Below are 17,857 nucleotides of genomic sequence, written 5' to 3'. Positions count from 1 at the left end.
TTTCCTCAGTTCTGGTTTAATTTCCTTTTTCAGGTTTTTAAAGTTTTCATCATAAAGGTCCTTTACATTCTTAGTTAAGTTAATTCCTAAATACTTTATTTTCTTTGAGGCTATTGCAAAAGGAGTTGCTTTCCTGATTGTTGCCTCATTCCTCTCATTTTTGGCATGCAGGAAAGCCATTGATTTTTGAGGGTTAATTTTATACCCTGCTACTTTGCCAAAGTTTTGAGTCAGCTCAAGTAACTTGAGAGTAAAGTCTATAGGGTTCTTTAAATACAAAATCATGTCATCTGCAAAAAGGGAAAGTTTCACTTCCTTTTTCCCCTTTATGCTTACTTCTTGTGAGTGTGCAGTATGCTATAATGAACTCTCTAAGTGGGGGGTTTAGTCTGAAGTGGAAGTAGATATGAACTGTGATAATAGAGAAACACATGTTTCTATGTTCTTAAAGAGTATAACTATCCATGACCACTTTTGATCTGTCTCTTTTTGCTTCTTGTCCGCCATGAGGTGAGCAATTCTGCTCTACTTGGCATTCCCTGTCATAATACTGTACCTGGCCACAGGCTACAAGCAAATTTTCTGTTAGGAAAAGTTTACAGATAACAGCTTAGCAGGCTATTTCCAAATAAGGAGGATTTTGCTAGGTGCCAAGCTGAGTGAGAACATACTTGCCAACGGGAAGTGCATATGTAAAGCTGTGCTTTTGGTACTTAAAAACAAGCTTTTTCTCTTTTGACAGAAATTGGAGACAGGGTCATGGTATTAAGGTTTGAGCTCAGGTCCTCACATTTGCTTAGCTAGTGCACTTTAGACTCGCTTTCCGCTGATTGTTTTGGGGAATGGATTCTGTTTCTGCCAGGATGAGCCTGAAACTGTCATCCTCCAGATCTTGGTCTCCTAGTAACTGGGATTACAGGATTAAAGCATGGATTTAAAGCAGGGTCGTGGCATGCTCAGTGAAGGGCTTTTAGGAAGACCATTCTATCAGTGAGATAGAGGTAGGGGAATAGATAGGAGAGTTTTGGCATTTTCCAAGGTGTAGGTGATTCCACTGGCTGACAGATTCTTGTGGGGGAGGTACAAAGGTAGGGGTGTATGTGAGTGATAACCAAAGGCCCTGACACATGACAGATACTCAGCATTGTTTTGCATGAGCATCTGTGAGGGAGAGGTTGCCAAGGTTTGAGCAAGAACCCAAGGGAGAGTCATAGTGTGATTAACAGAAATAAGATTGTGGAGGAAGTAGTCTCGGAAGTGACACAGTATCCATTTGGCATGTTTGAATTGGAAATGCCTGTGGGATAACCAGTTTGAAGTGGATGTTTTGCGCAGAGAGGAGTTGTTTGAAGGCAAGGCTGTGAATTAGTTCACTGAGGGAAGAAGAATCCTTGGGTGTTCAGCCCCTCTGATCTGCCTTCTCTCCTTTAAAGTGTAAAGTGGACTGCTGATATTTTAACATTCGAAGATAGTGACTACATGGTTGACATATGTTCAGGGAAAAAAAAAAGTAAAGGCAGTGTCATCTCATATCCATATGTGACAGGAGCATGAAACACTGTACGTACCTGTACCTGTCAATTGTTTATTCAGTGTGTCATCCAGCTGGCAAACTTGTTCAGTCCTTGCACTTGAGAAAATCAAGGTCAAATTTGAAGGGCCAGATGTCAGTGGGTGTCAAAAGATACAACTCTGTAACCCATAATTCTCTCTCTCTCTCTCTTTCTTAATCTCTCTCTCTCCCTCTCCCTCTCTCTCCCTCCCTCCTTCCCTCTCTCTCTCTCTCTCTCTCTCTCTCTCTCTCTCTCTCTCTCTCTCTCTCTCTCTCTCTCTCTCTCTCTCCCTTTCCTTCCTCCCTCCCTCTCTCTCCCCTCTCTCCCTAAATCCCAAGTGTGTTTGTCTTTGACATCAGGGGGAAGTATGTTGGTCCTGGTTTCAATTTCATGGTTGGACACTGTGAAATATTCTAGTCTGCTTGTCCCCAAAGTGATTTGAAGGGCTCTGGTATCCATTTACATATCTACTCACAATGAAAGCTGATGAAATGAAGTCTCGAATGCCCCAGCCAGAGGCACCAGAGCCTGACTTACCTTATGCTTGAATTTCCTCAGTCATCAAAACTAAGCTGTTAGGCTGTAGATCAAGGAGATTGGATAATGAGGAGTGATGTTAGGCATAAGGAGGTCAGTGGCCATGAAGTAGGGATACTGTCAGAGAAGCAGAAGTGGATATGCAAATGCATCTTGCAGCCTCTACTTGTGACCTGAAAGTTCGGGAAGTAATTTAGTGTCCTCTTGGAATGCTAATCATCTAGGCATTCTGCTGTGCCATAGCTACAAGTGATGGAGATGTTCAGTTGACGTCATCCGCTAGTTCCCAAAGCACCCTGACACAAAGTTCTGTGCCAGGCTGGTGGGTTTGAGGGGTCGATCTGTCTCCAAGGACAGTGAGAAAGTAAACAGTGAGGCATCCTTATTTCTAGATCAGAGTTCTGGGATGGAGCTGGCAAAGAAAAGAATATACAAATGTTTTATGACAGGCAAGTGCATCGATACCTTTGTGGGAGTGACAAGGGTCAAAAGTAAGAAGGGGCAAAGGAGTCTTGCTGTACTTCTCAGCCTGGGCCAGAAAGCAGATGGCACTTGGACAAGCAAGTTATTTAGCAGAACTGCTACTCTGGACTGGACCACCTTTTCAGTTTGGTCGCAGCTGTGTTTGGGAGTATGGGAATTTGTTATCCAACAACTTCAGGCCTTTGGAGAAACAGTCTTTTTCTGTAAGTAAACTGGGAAATCTTAAGTCCTTATTGACCAATGATTCATGATCAACTGATTTACCTAGAAAACTGAGGCATAAACAGTGACCTGGGTTAGTTCTTTTGTGAGTATGCATGTGTACGTGTGTGTGTGTGTGTGTGTGTGTGTGTGTGTGTGTGTGTGTGCATGTGTATTGATGGGAATTGAAGTACATTTTAGGCTCTGTTACTGAACTGTATCTTAGCCCTTTATTTTAACTATTTTTTTGGCATGTGTGTATGTGTGCTGGTATTTGTGCTTAAACTAGGTGCTGCCATTAGCTTTTTTGCTCAAAGCTGGTGTTAAACCACTTGAGTCACAGCTTCATTTCTGGCTTTTTGGTGTTTAATCAGAGATAAGAGTTTCATGGACTCTTGCTTCCAATTGTGATCCTCAGATCTCAGCCTCCTAATTAGCTAGGATTAACTAGGATTACATGTACAAACCATCAACACCTGACTTCGTTGCTACTTTTGTGGGAGCTAGCTTTGAACTCATGATTCACTTGACTTGATGTCTGGAATAGCTAGGATTACAAGTATGTGTATCATGCCTGGCTTATGTTTTTTTCTCTTGCATTTAAATGAATTGAGGAAGAGAATAATTTGGACAATTATACTGATTCTATCCATTTTGTTGTTGTTTTGGGTCTGAACCCCTTGATATCTATGTAGGAAGTTTCATTGAATAGCAGCAATAGGTCGTAGCTGGGCATCAGGAAATTTGAACTGTTTTGCTACTAAGTCGAGCTTATTGATTCTAAAACTATTCACAATTACTTAGAATAAACCAAGAGAGGGACTGAGTTAGAGGCTAAACATAAAATTATAAATAGACCTTGCTCTTAGGGAATTTATAGTTCTAAGGAGAGATAGGTAATTAAGTGGTCAATGAAGACATTGTTGTGTTCTATGCCACAAATAGGGCTAAGTCCAAAGAATGATGGAAGCACAAAGTGACAGCAATTAGCTAGTATAAAAGATAAGAAACAACTTCTCAGCTAGGCGTCTGTGGTGCCTACCTGTCATCCTAGCTTATTCATAGGCAGAAGGCTGATTTCTGAGGAGTATGGTCTGATGCTAGCCTATGTAGGCAAATCTGAGAGACTCTTGTTGCAAATTAACTAGTAAAAATCCAGAAGAGGAGGTGTGGTTCAAATGGTACTATACCAGCTATAAGCAAAGAGTATAAGGCTCTGAGTTCAAGCCTCAGTATCAGCACACACACACATACCTACAGAAAGGCTAATTTCTAGTTGCTATATATAGTGAAAACTCAGTATAAGTGGAGAGTCTGAGTACTCTTATAGAAGATAAAAACATATGCAAAACCTAGAAGTGAGAAACAAAGCATGACCAGAAGATTTGGGAAGGTGTGCATGTTTGTGCAGGTGAGAGAAAGCTTAGGAATTGGTAGGCTGTGAACTTTAGAAGCTACGGAAGAGCTACATGAATGACTTTATGAGTTGAATGAATAAATTTAAACTTTATTGTGAAGGGATTAGGGACTCATGATTCTAAGAAGTACCTCATATTTGCACCTAAAAGTAGACTTTGTTGTCACTTTGTGCTTCCATCGTACTTTGGACTTAACCCTATTTGTAGCATAGAACACATAATGTCTTCATTGACCATTTAATTACCTATCTCACCTTACAACTATTAACTTCCTAAAAGCAAGGATTATTTCATAATTTCATCTTTAGTCTTCAACTCAGTCCCTCTCTTGGTTATTATAAGTAATTACGGATGGTTTTAGAATCAATAAGCTCTACTTAGTAGCAAAACAGTTCAAATTTCCCGATGCTCAGCTATGACCTTAGTGTTCTAAGGAAAGGTCTAGAGAGCATTGAGATTGGAATGCAAGAGACCTAGGAGGTTCTGGTAGAACTAAAGAAGAGGGTGAATGGAGAACAGAGGAAAGTGACTTGAGAAATTTGAGGAAGAATTCTGTTGGACTTTGGGCACCAATGAAACACAAACTTAAGTTAGAGGCAGACATTAGAAAGGTCTCAGGGCATGGATGCTGATGTAGATGCTGTGTCATTCATGGAAAGGAGGGAAAATGAAGTGGAGCAGGTGTGGGTGTGGTATGGAAACTGAAGATTCTGTTTCCAGGAAACAATGGATTTTACTTTGGAGACTTGCATGAGATTTATGAGGATGGTCTCTCAGGAACAGTTGTGTAGATATGAGATGGTGAAGTGTTCACAGGAAGAAGAGGCAGACAGAAAAAGAGGCTAAACTGCAATGCAGTTACAACAAATGACTCTGTTATTGCTTTAGGAAGCTTCATAACTAGACTGGCCTTACAGAGTTGCCCCTGAATTTGGGGGCACAGGAGATAGGGCTTTATACAACTTTCATCAACACATATTTTTTATTGGCTATGGGATGCCCAGAAAGGGGATTTCATCTAGAACAAGTGACTTTCTACAGCCCAGGCTAAGTCTTTGATATATTTATCAAATATACCTGATGGCTCCAACCATCAGATTCCAGGGTGATGAATGAAGAGATGCCCATGCAGTGAGATTTCAGAAAATTGTTTATTAGATAATTAATATTCAAATTATCATCTCGGGGCAAGGAATGGTTCCGACTGACATACATGGTTAAGCTGCAGTTCTCATCTCTAAACCCTTGCTAGTATAAGCTCAACTTCCACTAGGACAAACTTAAGGAAGGGGGAGGGGTATAGGAAAAAATAGACAGGGCACATTCCAAGGGGTAGATGACAAAATGTCAAGAAGCCTTTAAGCAGTTTTGGTAAGGGTTCCAAGAATTTCCTCACTAAGATAAGCACACATGGGAAATCTGTCTTTTAACAAGAATTATTGGAAAAAGTCAGATACTCACACTACTTGAAACCACAGTCAAATCTCTTGCAGCCAATCAACTCCTCGTAGGGTTCTATGGTCCCCTCTGGCTAAGACCTGCTGTGTGCCACTATTCCAACAGGTGCACAAATGTGTCTCTTACTCATGCAGAAACTTTGAAGAGCATATCACACAGTCCCCATGGCGGAAGTATGATGATTAGTGGATTATTGTCACTATGTTTTTCCTTCCTTGTGCCTAAGAAGAAGGGTTTCAACTACCTGTTTGTAAAGGTTATGCACACTTGAACATTACATGAGAATCAGAAAATTATAGAACTAGAAAGCATCCCAACTAAATTACTAACACCCCTCTCTGTTGGTGTCAGTTCTGCCACTTGAACTCAAGGTCCAGGACCTGTGCTTGAGCATTTTGCTCAAAACTCAAGGCTACCACTGTACTACTTCCCTTCATTTTTTGTGTGGTTGGTTAATTAGAGATAAGAGTTTCACTTTTAATCACAACCCTCAGATTACAGCCTCCAGAGACACTAGGATTATAGGTGTGAGCCACTAATATCTGGCTAACTACCCCTTTTTAACTGATACAGAGCCCGAGAGATAAATTCGTTTTAGTGGGAGAGAGCTTTTAGAGTGCCGGTCATTGTTTCTGTGCTTTTGAGTAAGGGAGCTGGAAAGGCTGCATTAAGGCAGAAGAGAAAAGAATCAGGCCATTGCTTGTTCTTGTTGAATGGGTTCATATCAAATTGGCATATTCTGCATTTGCTTACAGAGTGTTGGCAAATTGTCAGGGACTGAGTCTCTAGAATTCTAGTAATGAAGGAGAAATTTCACTTAATACTTCTCTGAAATTTTCTTTAAGTTCTACTTCTACCTTTTCCTCCCTGTTCTCTTGTTAAACTCACCTTTCCAAGGGCAGTCTTTCCAATGCATCCATGTAGCAGTATATTGAGTTGGCTTGCATTTCAAAGTTGTCTTAAAACACACAAGCTAAGACAGCTACTGTCTATAATGATAAGGAAAAATAAATAAATGCATTCTGCTCCACTAAAACTGAGTTCAGATAAATGTAACACATATAAGCTCCCTTTTACTGAATCTGCTTCTTTCAATAGTTGGAGTGTCTCAATTAAAACTGCTTCTAATTTTACTCAGTGGTAATGGTAGCCAACTCTTCCTGATGTTAGCCTCTGACTACAGCAATTCATTCTCTCAAGCCCTGTGGCGCTTGCAATTTTGAACTAACTCGTCTGTTCTGTGTGTGAACTCCAGGCAAACACAATTGAGGTCAGGTCTCCTTTGGAAATCTAAGGTTTATCCCGCCCAAATTTATTTCATGTCATACTTTTTAATAAAGAGATTTGTATTGCTTAGAATTAGTGGTTCAATATTTCTGTGAGACCTGTTAAGTTACATGGCACCTTTGAGTTCATTTTGTGACAGTGCACGACAACGGACTGACCCATTTTTCTGTTTTATTACAGCAAAGTGTATTTATGGAGGAAAAGTTCTTGCAGAAGGCCAACGAATCTTAACTAAGAACTGTCGTGAATGCCGAGTAAGTTTTCATCTTATGGTCCCTGTCACACTGGAAGGTGAATAGATAGGTATATGGGTTTTACATGCAGCTTTTGAATAGGCTACATTGGCCTGGATGGGCCAACCAGACGCAGAATCCTCTGTGGTGGGTGGGAATAAGAATATGGAGAGAGGGCAGTGCACAGCCATTGCCATTGGGTGATTATCTTGTGATCAGATGTGGATCCCATAGCTTGGGAAGGAGCTGTCTCAGGAATTGATATGAGAAAGGAGAGTCAGAAGCTGCTAGGGTGTGCGGCCCTGAGAAAGGTTCCATGTTGTTATTAGAGCAATGTGCTTTTTTGATGCTAGCTGTGATAATGCCATGCAACTATGTGTCCCTTCCTACGTAAGAGGAAGCATGGAACGTTAGGCGTTTTTCAGTCATCATCCAACATGCGCACATAGCACATTAAGCAAGTGCTATGTTCCCTCATTGAGAAGACAATGGGAAAGCAAGTAGTCTCTGACATTATGGAACTCCAGTGTAGTGAGGGAGTAAAAATATGAAGGAGGCTGAAAGGATGGAGAGGTTTGAGATGGGGACGGTAGTTTGGGAAGAGCTCCTTGAGGATGCAGTAACAGAATAAAGCTTTGGACCCATAGCCTTATGAGGAATCCAGACCAGCTATGTTCCTCATTCTCTGCATAGTAGCCTCCTCAGTAGCCTGCTCACCCATCACGTCCTTCCAGCTTTACCTTATAACTAGTTCTCAAATTACTTTCTGTTTACATCTTCGTTGTCATTGCTCTTGACTGGAGCATCATCATTTCTTACCTACTCTTAGTACCCCTCCAATCACCCACCAAACAAACACAGCAGCCACTGTGACCCTGGAAGGCGTAAATCAATCAGGACACATGCTCATTCCCATTTAATGGACCCTCATCTCTCAGATCACACTCCAGAAGTCTGAAATCAGAGAGAACAGCCATGGTCTAGTAGGGAGAGTCTAATAAGCACATCTCTGAGAGATGGAAGAGAAAGCAGGAGTTCTGTGTGGTTGTCATCATCTGACCTCCCTCTCAGCAACATAGGAAGAGATCCTAGAGGCAGACCAATTGGCCCTGGAGGAATATGAATGGATGGAACAGATCAACCGCAATAAGAAGGTTTCCCAGTGCTGAGATGCCTAGCCAAACTTTCCTTCTGCCCAATATTAGCCAGAAAATAGATAAAAACAAAAACAAACAAAAATAACCCTACCTTCCTTACCTATCTAACCCAGGCTCCTCAATAGCACAACCTGAGGTATGGACTCTTGTGTTGACTCCTTCTCTCCCTCTCTCCCTCTCTCCCTCCCTCCCCTCTTCCCTCCCTCCCTCCATCCCTCCCTTTCTTTCTTTCTTCCTTCCTTCCTTCCTTCCTTCCTTCCTTCCTTCCTTCCTCTCTCTTTCTTTCTTTCTTTCTTTCTTTCTTTCTTTCTTTCTTTCTTTCTTTCTTTCTTTCTTTCTCTTTCTTTCTTTCTTTCTTTCTTTCTTTCTTTCTTTCTTTCTTTCTTTCTTTCTTTCTTCTTTTGTAGTGATAAGGACATGCCTAGTAATGCAAGACTGAAGGGCAGATACAAGGAAGAAGGGAGGAAAGATACAAGGTCGTGCCTTTATAGAGCAGCCCCAAACCACAACAAAGCACAGCTGGTTTTATGAGGCTCCTTCAGAGCAGCTGACAGAACCACTTGGACTCAGAGCAGACCATCTTCCCAAGCACTTGTACCCACATTATTTCCTCTTCTTTTCATCACATTCTGGGAGAAAATAATGAAATGTATTTTAAAGATAGAAGTGAATGAGGCATTAAAGACTTACAGATGTTTTCAAGGTGATGCAGACCAAACATCCTTTATGGGAAGAAGGTGATGGGGAGAGAGATCTTCTTCCTATTGCCAAAATCTACCTTTTGAAATATTCCTAATCCCAATTCCCCATTTTGGGTAATAATAGGAATGCCAGTTTTTCTGCGGTTCCAGGCAGTTTTGTGGATACACTGGTGTGGGAGATTCTCTAAATTGAGAGGTGCTGGATATAGAGATTCCTTGCCCTATGGCAGAAGCAGAAAGTGAAGACTTCCTTATCTCTCAGGAGATCATGCACTCTCAGGACTGAAAGTTGGGAAATAGCTAGGTGACCCATAACTTAGGACTGGCACATTATCATCTAGGGGTGTTGCATGGGGTAACTACATAAGGTAAAGGATGTGGAAAAATTAGTTCTTAGGACAAAATAAATGTAAGCTTCTTGAATATAAGATGGGAATTTATACACAATGGAATTCTATGCTGCTGTCAGGAAGAACGACATCACCCCATTTGTAAGGAAATGGAAAGACTTAGAAAAAATCATATTAAGTGAAGTAAGCCAGACTCAAAGGAATATAGGCTCAATGGTTTCCCTCATTTGTCATGATCAGTAGAAACCTTGGGCTCTCCTAGCAGAGATTTACAATAGAACAAAACCTAGATACATAAGACCATATAGAATGACGCTAAATGAAAGGACCTCCAGGATATAGAAGCAAAAGGTATAGAATGAGTGATTGTTGTCCTTAATGTACTATGTTATCTCTCATCTCTTTTGCTGTCCCTTGGTTATCTCATAATATTACAGTATTTCACCTTGCTATCTTATATATTCAAATATATATATTTGAAATTGGATAGGGAAGGGAGGAAAACAAGATGAGGGCCGGGGTGTGGAGGTAAATGGGGACCAAGACATGAGAAAGGGTATCAATGTATGTGAAATAATGCACCTTCTATCTGGTGAATATAATGCAACCCTTCTATTAATTACAATAAAAATATGGAAAAAATATCCAGTAACTTAAAAGAAAGATGGGAATGATAATTGATTTAGATTCTTCCTTGAATTTTTTTCTACCTCAAAGAGAGAGCTGACAGCTATAATCCTAGCACCAGTCATGGATCTGCTACCTAGAACCACCCCCATCCCTTTTGACATCTGGAGCAAATGTTGCCTTTATAATTTTTATCTCTGTTGTTTTATCAAGGCATACACACATGAATCCTGTAGAAGATACCAACAGGGGTTGAAATGCCATCTTAGCTGACTATCTGATACACCAAATTATAGATGTTTTACATACTTTCATTTAGCTTTTACTGTTTGTTTTGTTTTCATTAAGTTAGAAAGAATTTGGGGCAGACAGGTTATGCTCTTTAGACAAATTTTGTATGCATGCATGCAAGCATATGAGTTCACTTAAATAATTTCCACTTCTTTTGAAAGATCATTATTTTGTGTATTCTTTCATTCCTACTTATTGAAGCCATTGCATCCTGGCTGTTAGGCCAGTACTCTACTTCATGAACTGTACCTACAGCACTTTTGTATTTCTTCTGTCATCACTTGTTTTCAAGAAGGTTGTTTTTGACTGACCTCAAATTCACAATCTCCTTGCCTCTGCTTCTGGAGGTACTGGGACTGCCAATGTTCACCACTACATTCAGCATTATTTATAAGTTTATTTATACATTATTTTGTTCTCAGAAAACAAAGTATTTTTGTTGTTGGCAACAACACTTTATATTTCCTAAACACTTCTTATTTTTCTGGACGTGGCTTAAATTATTTTAAACATCACCCTATTTAAACTTATAATAACCCCATGGGGTAAATACCACACAGGTTCAGAAATCATTGTACAGAGGCATCACTCCATATAGCTAGCGAGTGAGCTAGCCAGTGCCTGAACCTTTGTTTTCAGTCTGGCTTCTTCATTTTCTTTCTTTTCCTCTTGAAATACTATTATACTTAACTTGGATATAATTCTCACCTGTACATTTTAGAGTGGTAGTTTCTGAAGGATTAAATAATTTCTTTTCAGACTCTAAGGATAGCACAGCAGTCAGACTAGAGCCCAGTGATTTCTGTCCTCAAAGGCAGCTTTATCAAAAGACAAAGAAGAGTAAATGTAATGGATGTGATCAGTAGAGACCAAAAGTGGTGAGTGCCAGGATGAGTGCTCTTTCCAAGGCAGTCTCTGTCAAGCTCCTGGCATAAACGATATCTGCTATCCATTGCATGTAATGGATTGACTTCTCTCCTACGCATCTCAAGTGATACACTGCAGTGGTGCTATCCTTAAGGAAATAGGAGAAATAGTTCTGTTTCTTCTGATTCAAAGAAGATGTCCAAGAGATGACAAGAGGTGACCTGAAGATCCATACATCACAATTTTCTGGGTCATGTTTAAGTCTTAGCAGCACTACTGAAAGAAGAAACAACTTGAATATTTTCACTGATTGTTTTCAGAAATTAGTATATTATTTTCTTTTGAAAATCAAGAAGAACACGCTCTTTTGTTTTTTTTTAGCCTGGCTTTATTTTGTTTAGTTACGGCTTTTCTCCAACATTTCTGAAGCATTACCAATAATTTTTGATTTGAAGATATGGTTTTCATATGTGATTCGAAATTAAAGTTGAAGCATAGTGGTTAATTAGTGCAGAACTAGACTGTTTACATTTGACCAATGACATATAGATGGTTTTGCCAAGCTACAAAAAAGAATAATAAGAATAATTGCATTTTTCCAGAAAGACAGAACTCAATACAGAGGTTATAAAATATCATCCAATAATCAGTAGAAGTTAAAAATAGTTAAAATATATTTTAAAAAAGTTTTCATAGTAGTGAAGAAAAAAAGATTCATATTGCCTTATGTAGCTGGACTAAATGGATTTATGGATTTAGTAGTGTTTTTACTAGAGTAATCACATGTCAGCTTCTTTTGAAATTCATGAGCGAGTTTCTCTCTCTCTAAATATTTAGAATTAAGACTTTATTCATTAAATATTAAACATTAATGAGGTAGCTGGGAATGTGGCTTAGTGGTAGAGTGCTTGCCTAGCATGTATGAAGCCCTGGCTTCAATTCCTCACTACCACATAAACAGAAAACTCTGAAGTGGGGCCGTGGTTCAAGTGGTAGAGTGCATGAGGAGCAAAAAGAAGCACAGGGATATTGCCCAGGTCCTGAGTTGAAGCCTCTTAAAGATTAGAAAAATAAAGTAAATGAGAAATATTGACTGTTTAGTAGTTAAAAGATATATCGGATATATTTGTATTTGGTTATTTGAAATTGGATAGGGAAGGGGGGAAAGCAAGATGAGGGGTAGGGGTGGGGGGGGGAGGGAAATGGGGACCAAGACAGGTGGAAGGATATCAATGTATGTGAATTAATGCACCTTCTATCTGGCAAATATCATGTAACCCTTCTATTAATTACAATAAAAATATATGAAAAAAAGATAACCCCCTTTACATATTTAAATTTTTGTGAGTAATTAAAAATTGTGCATTATTTTAAACATTGTTTTGTTTCAGAAACACAAACATGCATTCATCTAGTCAGATTTGGAATTTAGAGAAGAGCTTAAGAAACAAAGAGAAAACCACTCTAGAATCTTATCACCTAGTGATAATTACTTTTATCGATTTGACTTTTGATAGCAAGAATGAAATGTGTCTTAATCATCTTAGTTTGGATTCTTCAGAAGTAGACCCTGAAGTAAGGATTTCAGTATAAGTTACTCATAATGTCAGTGCTCTGTCAGATGCCAGCTTAGCTGTAGGCTGCTCAGGATGCAGTGTGGGGGAAGGAACAAAGAAACAGAGAAAAGGTACAATTTCAGGTGAAAGATCAATGGTAAAAGTTCAAGTGAAAGACCAGACATACTTTGAACATAAATGAAACCCCAGACATTGTCTGTTCTTTATAAAGAACATCTAATATAGTCATTAGTGTTGAACCATCAGCATTGCATTGTGGGATTTACAGGTAATTCTGGTTCTTTGCACAACAAAATAGTCCTTGTGTACTAGGGCAGGCCTCCCAGGGTGTCAGAGATGAGTCATTAGTAGCAAAGCATTTACAGTTTGGGAGTAGGCACATAGAGTTCATAAAAGGATGCAACCCTGTCTGTTTTCCTACTTAGGCCAGGAGGCAGTGGAGAATTAGGATAAATATATTAATATCTAAGGATAGGATTAGATTCAGTAATGGTAATTTGGCATATTCCAATTGCATTTAGTGAATACCCCTAATAGGGGTATTTTCATCTACTGGCCTATAATAAGTAGTTTTATTCTCCCCAGGAAAAACTAATTTATGACAGGCAGGAATCTAATATTAGCACTAGTGCTAACTTTTGAGGTTGCCCAGTTTGGCCTGGAGTGAAGCACGAAAATGGACACTAGTAGAAAATAGAGATTGAGAGGCAGAGGCAGAATTACTTCTCAGATATTAGGGTTAGTTCTAAGAACCAGTATACAAGAAAAAGTTTAGGTAATGGAGGGCAAAGGAACAGAAGCAAAAATACAGAATGCTAGAGAATGGCTTATCCAAGTAGGAAATTATGAGAAAAGACAGGGAGCCATGTTAAAAATAATGTACTCAAAAGATGATAATTGGAATTCCCTACTTGATATTTAATGTTATAAGCATTCACATATTATAATGGTATGCATGACATAATGATAGATCTTGCTGAACTAGAAAACCAGGGCTGGCAATGAGGAACTGGAACTAAAGAACCATTTAGATATGGAAAACTCAGTCATTTCTCCATGTGTCCTGGCTGATGGCTTTTATCCTGTTCTGTGTTTGGAGAAGGTTTTGGGCCTTGAATGAGGCTCTTCTCCATTTTGCTTCCTGATTATCTTTAATATCCCTGTAAAACTAAGAGAGAAAATACTTGTAGATAAATAAGGACCCATCTAACTTTTTAAAAAACAGTAATCAGGGGCCAGGAGTTTTGCCTTGTGATAGATTGCCTAGCATGCATGACACTCTGGGTTCAATTCCTCGGTACCTCATAGACTGAAAAAAAAAAAGCTGGAAATGGTGCTGGAGCTCAAGCGGTAGAGCGCTAGCCTTGAGAAAAGCCCAAGGACAGTGGTCAGGCCCTGAGTTCAAGCCCCAGTACTGGCAAAATTTAAAAATAAACTTAAAAAAAACAGTACTCAGTCCCACTTATCCAGCCTTTCTCTGATTTTGTATGGCAAAGGACATAGCTAGTAAATTAATTAGGAAGCCTACAGAGTGGGAGAAGATCTTCACCAACCATACAGTGGACAAAGGCCTCATATCTAAAATATATCAACAGCTCAAAAAATTGAATCACTCCAAAACTAATCTCCAAAGTAACAACCATCCCATTAAAAAATGGGCCAAAGACTTAAAGAGAGTTTTCTCTGAAGAAGAAAAAAAAATGGCCTATAGACACATGAAGAAATGCTCAACATCTCTGGTCATAAAAGAAATGCAAACCAAAACAACTCTAAGATTCCACCTCACTCCAGTTAGAATGGCCAGGATCAGGAAAACTAATAACAACAGATGCTGGAGGGGATGTGGCCAGGAGGGATCACTACTACACTGCTGGTGGGAGTGCAAACTCGTTCAACCACTATGGAAAGCAGGATGGCAGTTCCTCAAAAGGCTAAACCTAGAGCTCCCCTATGACCCAGCAATTCCACTACTTGGCATTTACCTAACCATCCAGAAACTAGGGCATACTAAACCCACTAGCACAACAATGTTCATTGCAGCATTATTTACCATAGCAAAGATATGGAACCAACCTAGATGTCCCTCAGTTGATGAGTGGATCAACAAGATGTGGTATTTGTACACAATGGAATTCTATGCTGCTGTCAGAAAGAATGACATCGCCCCATTTGTTAGGAAATGGAAAGACTTAGAAAAAATCATATTAGGTGAAGTAAGCCAGACTCAAAGGAACTTAGGCTCAATGGTTTCCCTCATTTGTCATAATCAGTAGAAACCTTGGGCTCTCCTAGCAGAGATTTGCAATAGAGCAAAACCTTGATACATAAGGCCATATAGTATGAAGCTAATTGAAAAGACCTCCAGGATATTGAAACAAAAGCCATATAATGAATGATTGTTGTCCTTAATGTACTATGTTATCTCTCATATCTTTTGCTGTCCCTTGGTTATCTCATATTGTTACAGTATCTCACTTTGTTATCTGATATATTAGATATATTTGTATTTGGTTATTTGAAATTGGATAGGGAAAGGGGGAAAACCAAGATGGGGGGTGGGGGGGCAGGTAATGGGGACCAAGACATGAGAAAGGGTATCAATGTATGTGAATTAATGCACCTTCTATCTGGTAAATATCATGTAACCCTTTTATTAATTTCTATAGAAAATATAAATATATATATATTTACACTAAAAAAACAGTAATCAATGGGCTACTTTTTAACACCCAGCAAGTGAAAAAAATAACAACTAAAATACCTGAACAAATACAGGTACAGTAATGCCAACAAAAATAGACCTTAGATGAAGATTCCACTGCTGAATATTTAATATTTAGTTGTAGGTGGTTTTATTTGCAATCCAGGGAAACACTAATATTATTTAACTGACCTTCTTTCATTCATACCTGAATTATTTCGCTCCTGTACATTTCCTATGCCAGAAAGACCTCTTCTTCCTTTACTGTATTATTCTAGAAAACTTTCTAGCATAGCCCACTTTTTAGGTATTGCTATACTGTATTGTGTCTTTTTAGTGTAAGAGATTATTATTTTTTCCTCTTTGTGCCAAACTGTGAGTTCATTAAGAATAAGGCAGGTGTTTGCTTATGGTAGGGTTTACAGGGCTTGTTACCCTGTGGAATGCAGCAGCAGGCTCATAGAAGCTCATGGGACTAATTCTGCTTTCAGTGGAGCCTTATTAGTGGTAGCTCAAAACCGACCTTTTAGAAAATTTTCACCAAGAAATTGGTCAAGTTTAGGAATTAGACCTCGTCACACAGGGGTCAATGGTGAGCACCCCTCTGCTCTACAAAAAATACTCAGAAACTTTAAATGGAGTCTGTGTGCCTCCTTTTCAAGAAGAAGTTGGCCTTCCCTTTTAAGAGTTTCATCAATGTACTTTTCAGTGCCACCATTATTAGTGGAATTTCCAAGTGCATTGCTAAGGCGCTCATAACATTGTAGGTTGTGATCATTGCAGGATATTAAAAATGAGTCATGTAAGTTTGGATCACTGACTATTTATTTGAACACCATTTAAAAATTTTGTTTTTCCCCTGATATTTGGCTTCCAGGATGGAGTTTTAGTAAAAATTACAGAGATGTGCCCTCCATTGAACTGCTCAGTTAAGGATCATATTCTTCCAGAGAATCAATGCTGCAGTGTCTGTCGAGGTGAGTAGAGCTGCTGGGGGCTGTGATAGTGCTGGGATGAGGGTGAGGGTTTAATGAATAGTACAATGATAATAACCTATATTTCAAAATCAGCAGTGCTTTACAGGCACTCTCATATCCCATTTACCTTTCTCAGTTGTGGTCTCTTCGATTGCAAAATGAGGATAATAATAGTATCTCCTTCATAAGACTACTATGAAGATTAAATGGGATAATGCATAAGCACCCAGCATAATTCCCAGCATGTGATAAACAGTACATGATTATTCCTATATTAATGCTAATGATATTCTTGTAATAATAACCATTATTGTCATCATTACATTATTTCTCATAGGGAGGATTGGAGAAGCTCTTTTTAGCCTAGTCCATGAGCCAGTTCCCATATCAGATTGACAGAGACTTAAGATGGAGGCTTATTCGTGAGATAGATGCATATGTAACTTTTCCATTTCTACATTTTCCTTTTAAGAAAAAGATCTTCAAATAAGCAATGTTTGGTTGTGAATTCATTCTTGGGTAGGAATGATATTGCTTTCTTTTTTTATTGGAATCCCCTTCCTCCTCAAATTTATTCTTACTTCTTTAAACACTTGCTTAAATATTCCTCATTCTTTGAAATGTTCAGCCAGGGAGAATTATGCACATTAGAAGAACCTAGTATTTATTCAAATCTTAAGAAGTAACTGCAGTTAAACTCAAAACTACTATTTTAAAACTATTCCTACCTTCAAACACTTCATTCACACCCCTAAACCCCTACCAAGTTACATCATTTTTGGATGATCTTTGTGTTAAGGAGGATATAGCTACATCATAGTTTAGTCCAGGTAACTTCATATTCTAACTTTGTAAAATCAGTTTTTTCTAGCACAGAGATGTTTAAAGAAAGGGACACCAAGAGAATGCTAGCAGAGTACTTTCCCTAATTTATCTGCTGCTTTTGCACTGCAGTTATATTTACAGCTGGGATATCTTAGAACATATTTAAAAATCAAATGGAATTTTCAAAGGGATACATTTATTGGGAACAGATAAGGAACCTAGGTAGGTTTTATAATTTAATGTGGAATCCATCACTTGTTATTTGTTAGAGCACCAAGTTGGATTTAGTTCATGCAAATACTCTCTAATTTACAGCTCAATTAGACTAGAATCATTGATCAGGCCACAGAAATTCAGGAGGAATTTCACGGATCTTGCCCAGTGTAGAATTGAGCAGGTCAGGTGCCACTGCTTCTGCTAGCACTTGTGTTGGCAGCATGCCTGCTTTATCAATAAAGCAAGAGTGAGAGACAGGAGTAAGACTTCCTACACTTATTTTAGCTAGGGCCAATTTGTGAAACAGAGAATTTTCTTCTTCATACCCACTTCTTTTCAATTCAAGCCATCTTTATGTGGAAACTGACAGTTTTCCTTTGAGATGCATATGTATGGAA

General features: G+C 38.9%; 1 protein-coding gene across 2 annotated transcripts in view; it reads left to right on the top strand.

Annotated features, from left to right (window-relative positions):
- Nell1 (neural EGFL like 1) overlaps nt 1-17,857 on the top strand; it is a 761,263-nt gene that overhangs the window by 202,079 nt on the left and 541,327 nt on the right. For both annotated transcript variants that reach the window (XM_090347997.1, XM_090347996.1), the window contains exons 10-11: nt 7,118-7,191; nt 16,319-16,418. In XM_090347997.1, coding sequence (XP_090204123.1) covers nt 7,118-7,191; nt 16,319-16,418 — 174 coding nt within the window. The remainder of the gene's footprint in view (nt 1-7,117; nt 7,192-16,318; nt 16,419-17,857) is intronic.

Source organism: Megascapheus bottae, chromosome 16, assembly GCF_031878675.1.
Source record: "Megascapheus bottae isolate mThoBot1 chromosome 16, mThoBot2.hap1, whole genome shotgun sequence".
Lineage (NCBI taxonomy): Eukaryota > Metazoa > Chordata > Mammalia > Rodentia > Geomyidae > Megascapheus > Megascapheus bottae.
This window is presented reverse-complemented; position numbering and strand designations above follow the sequence as displayed.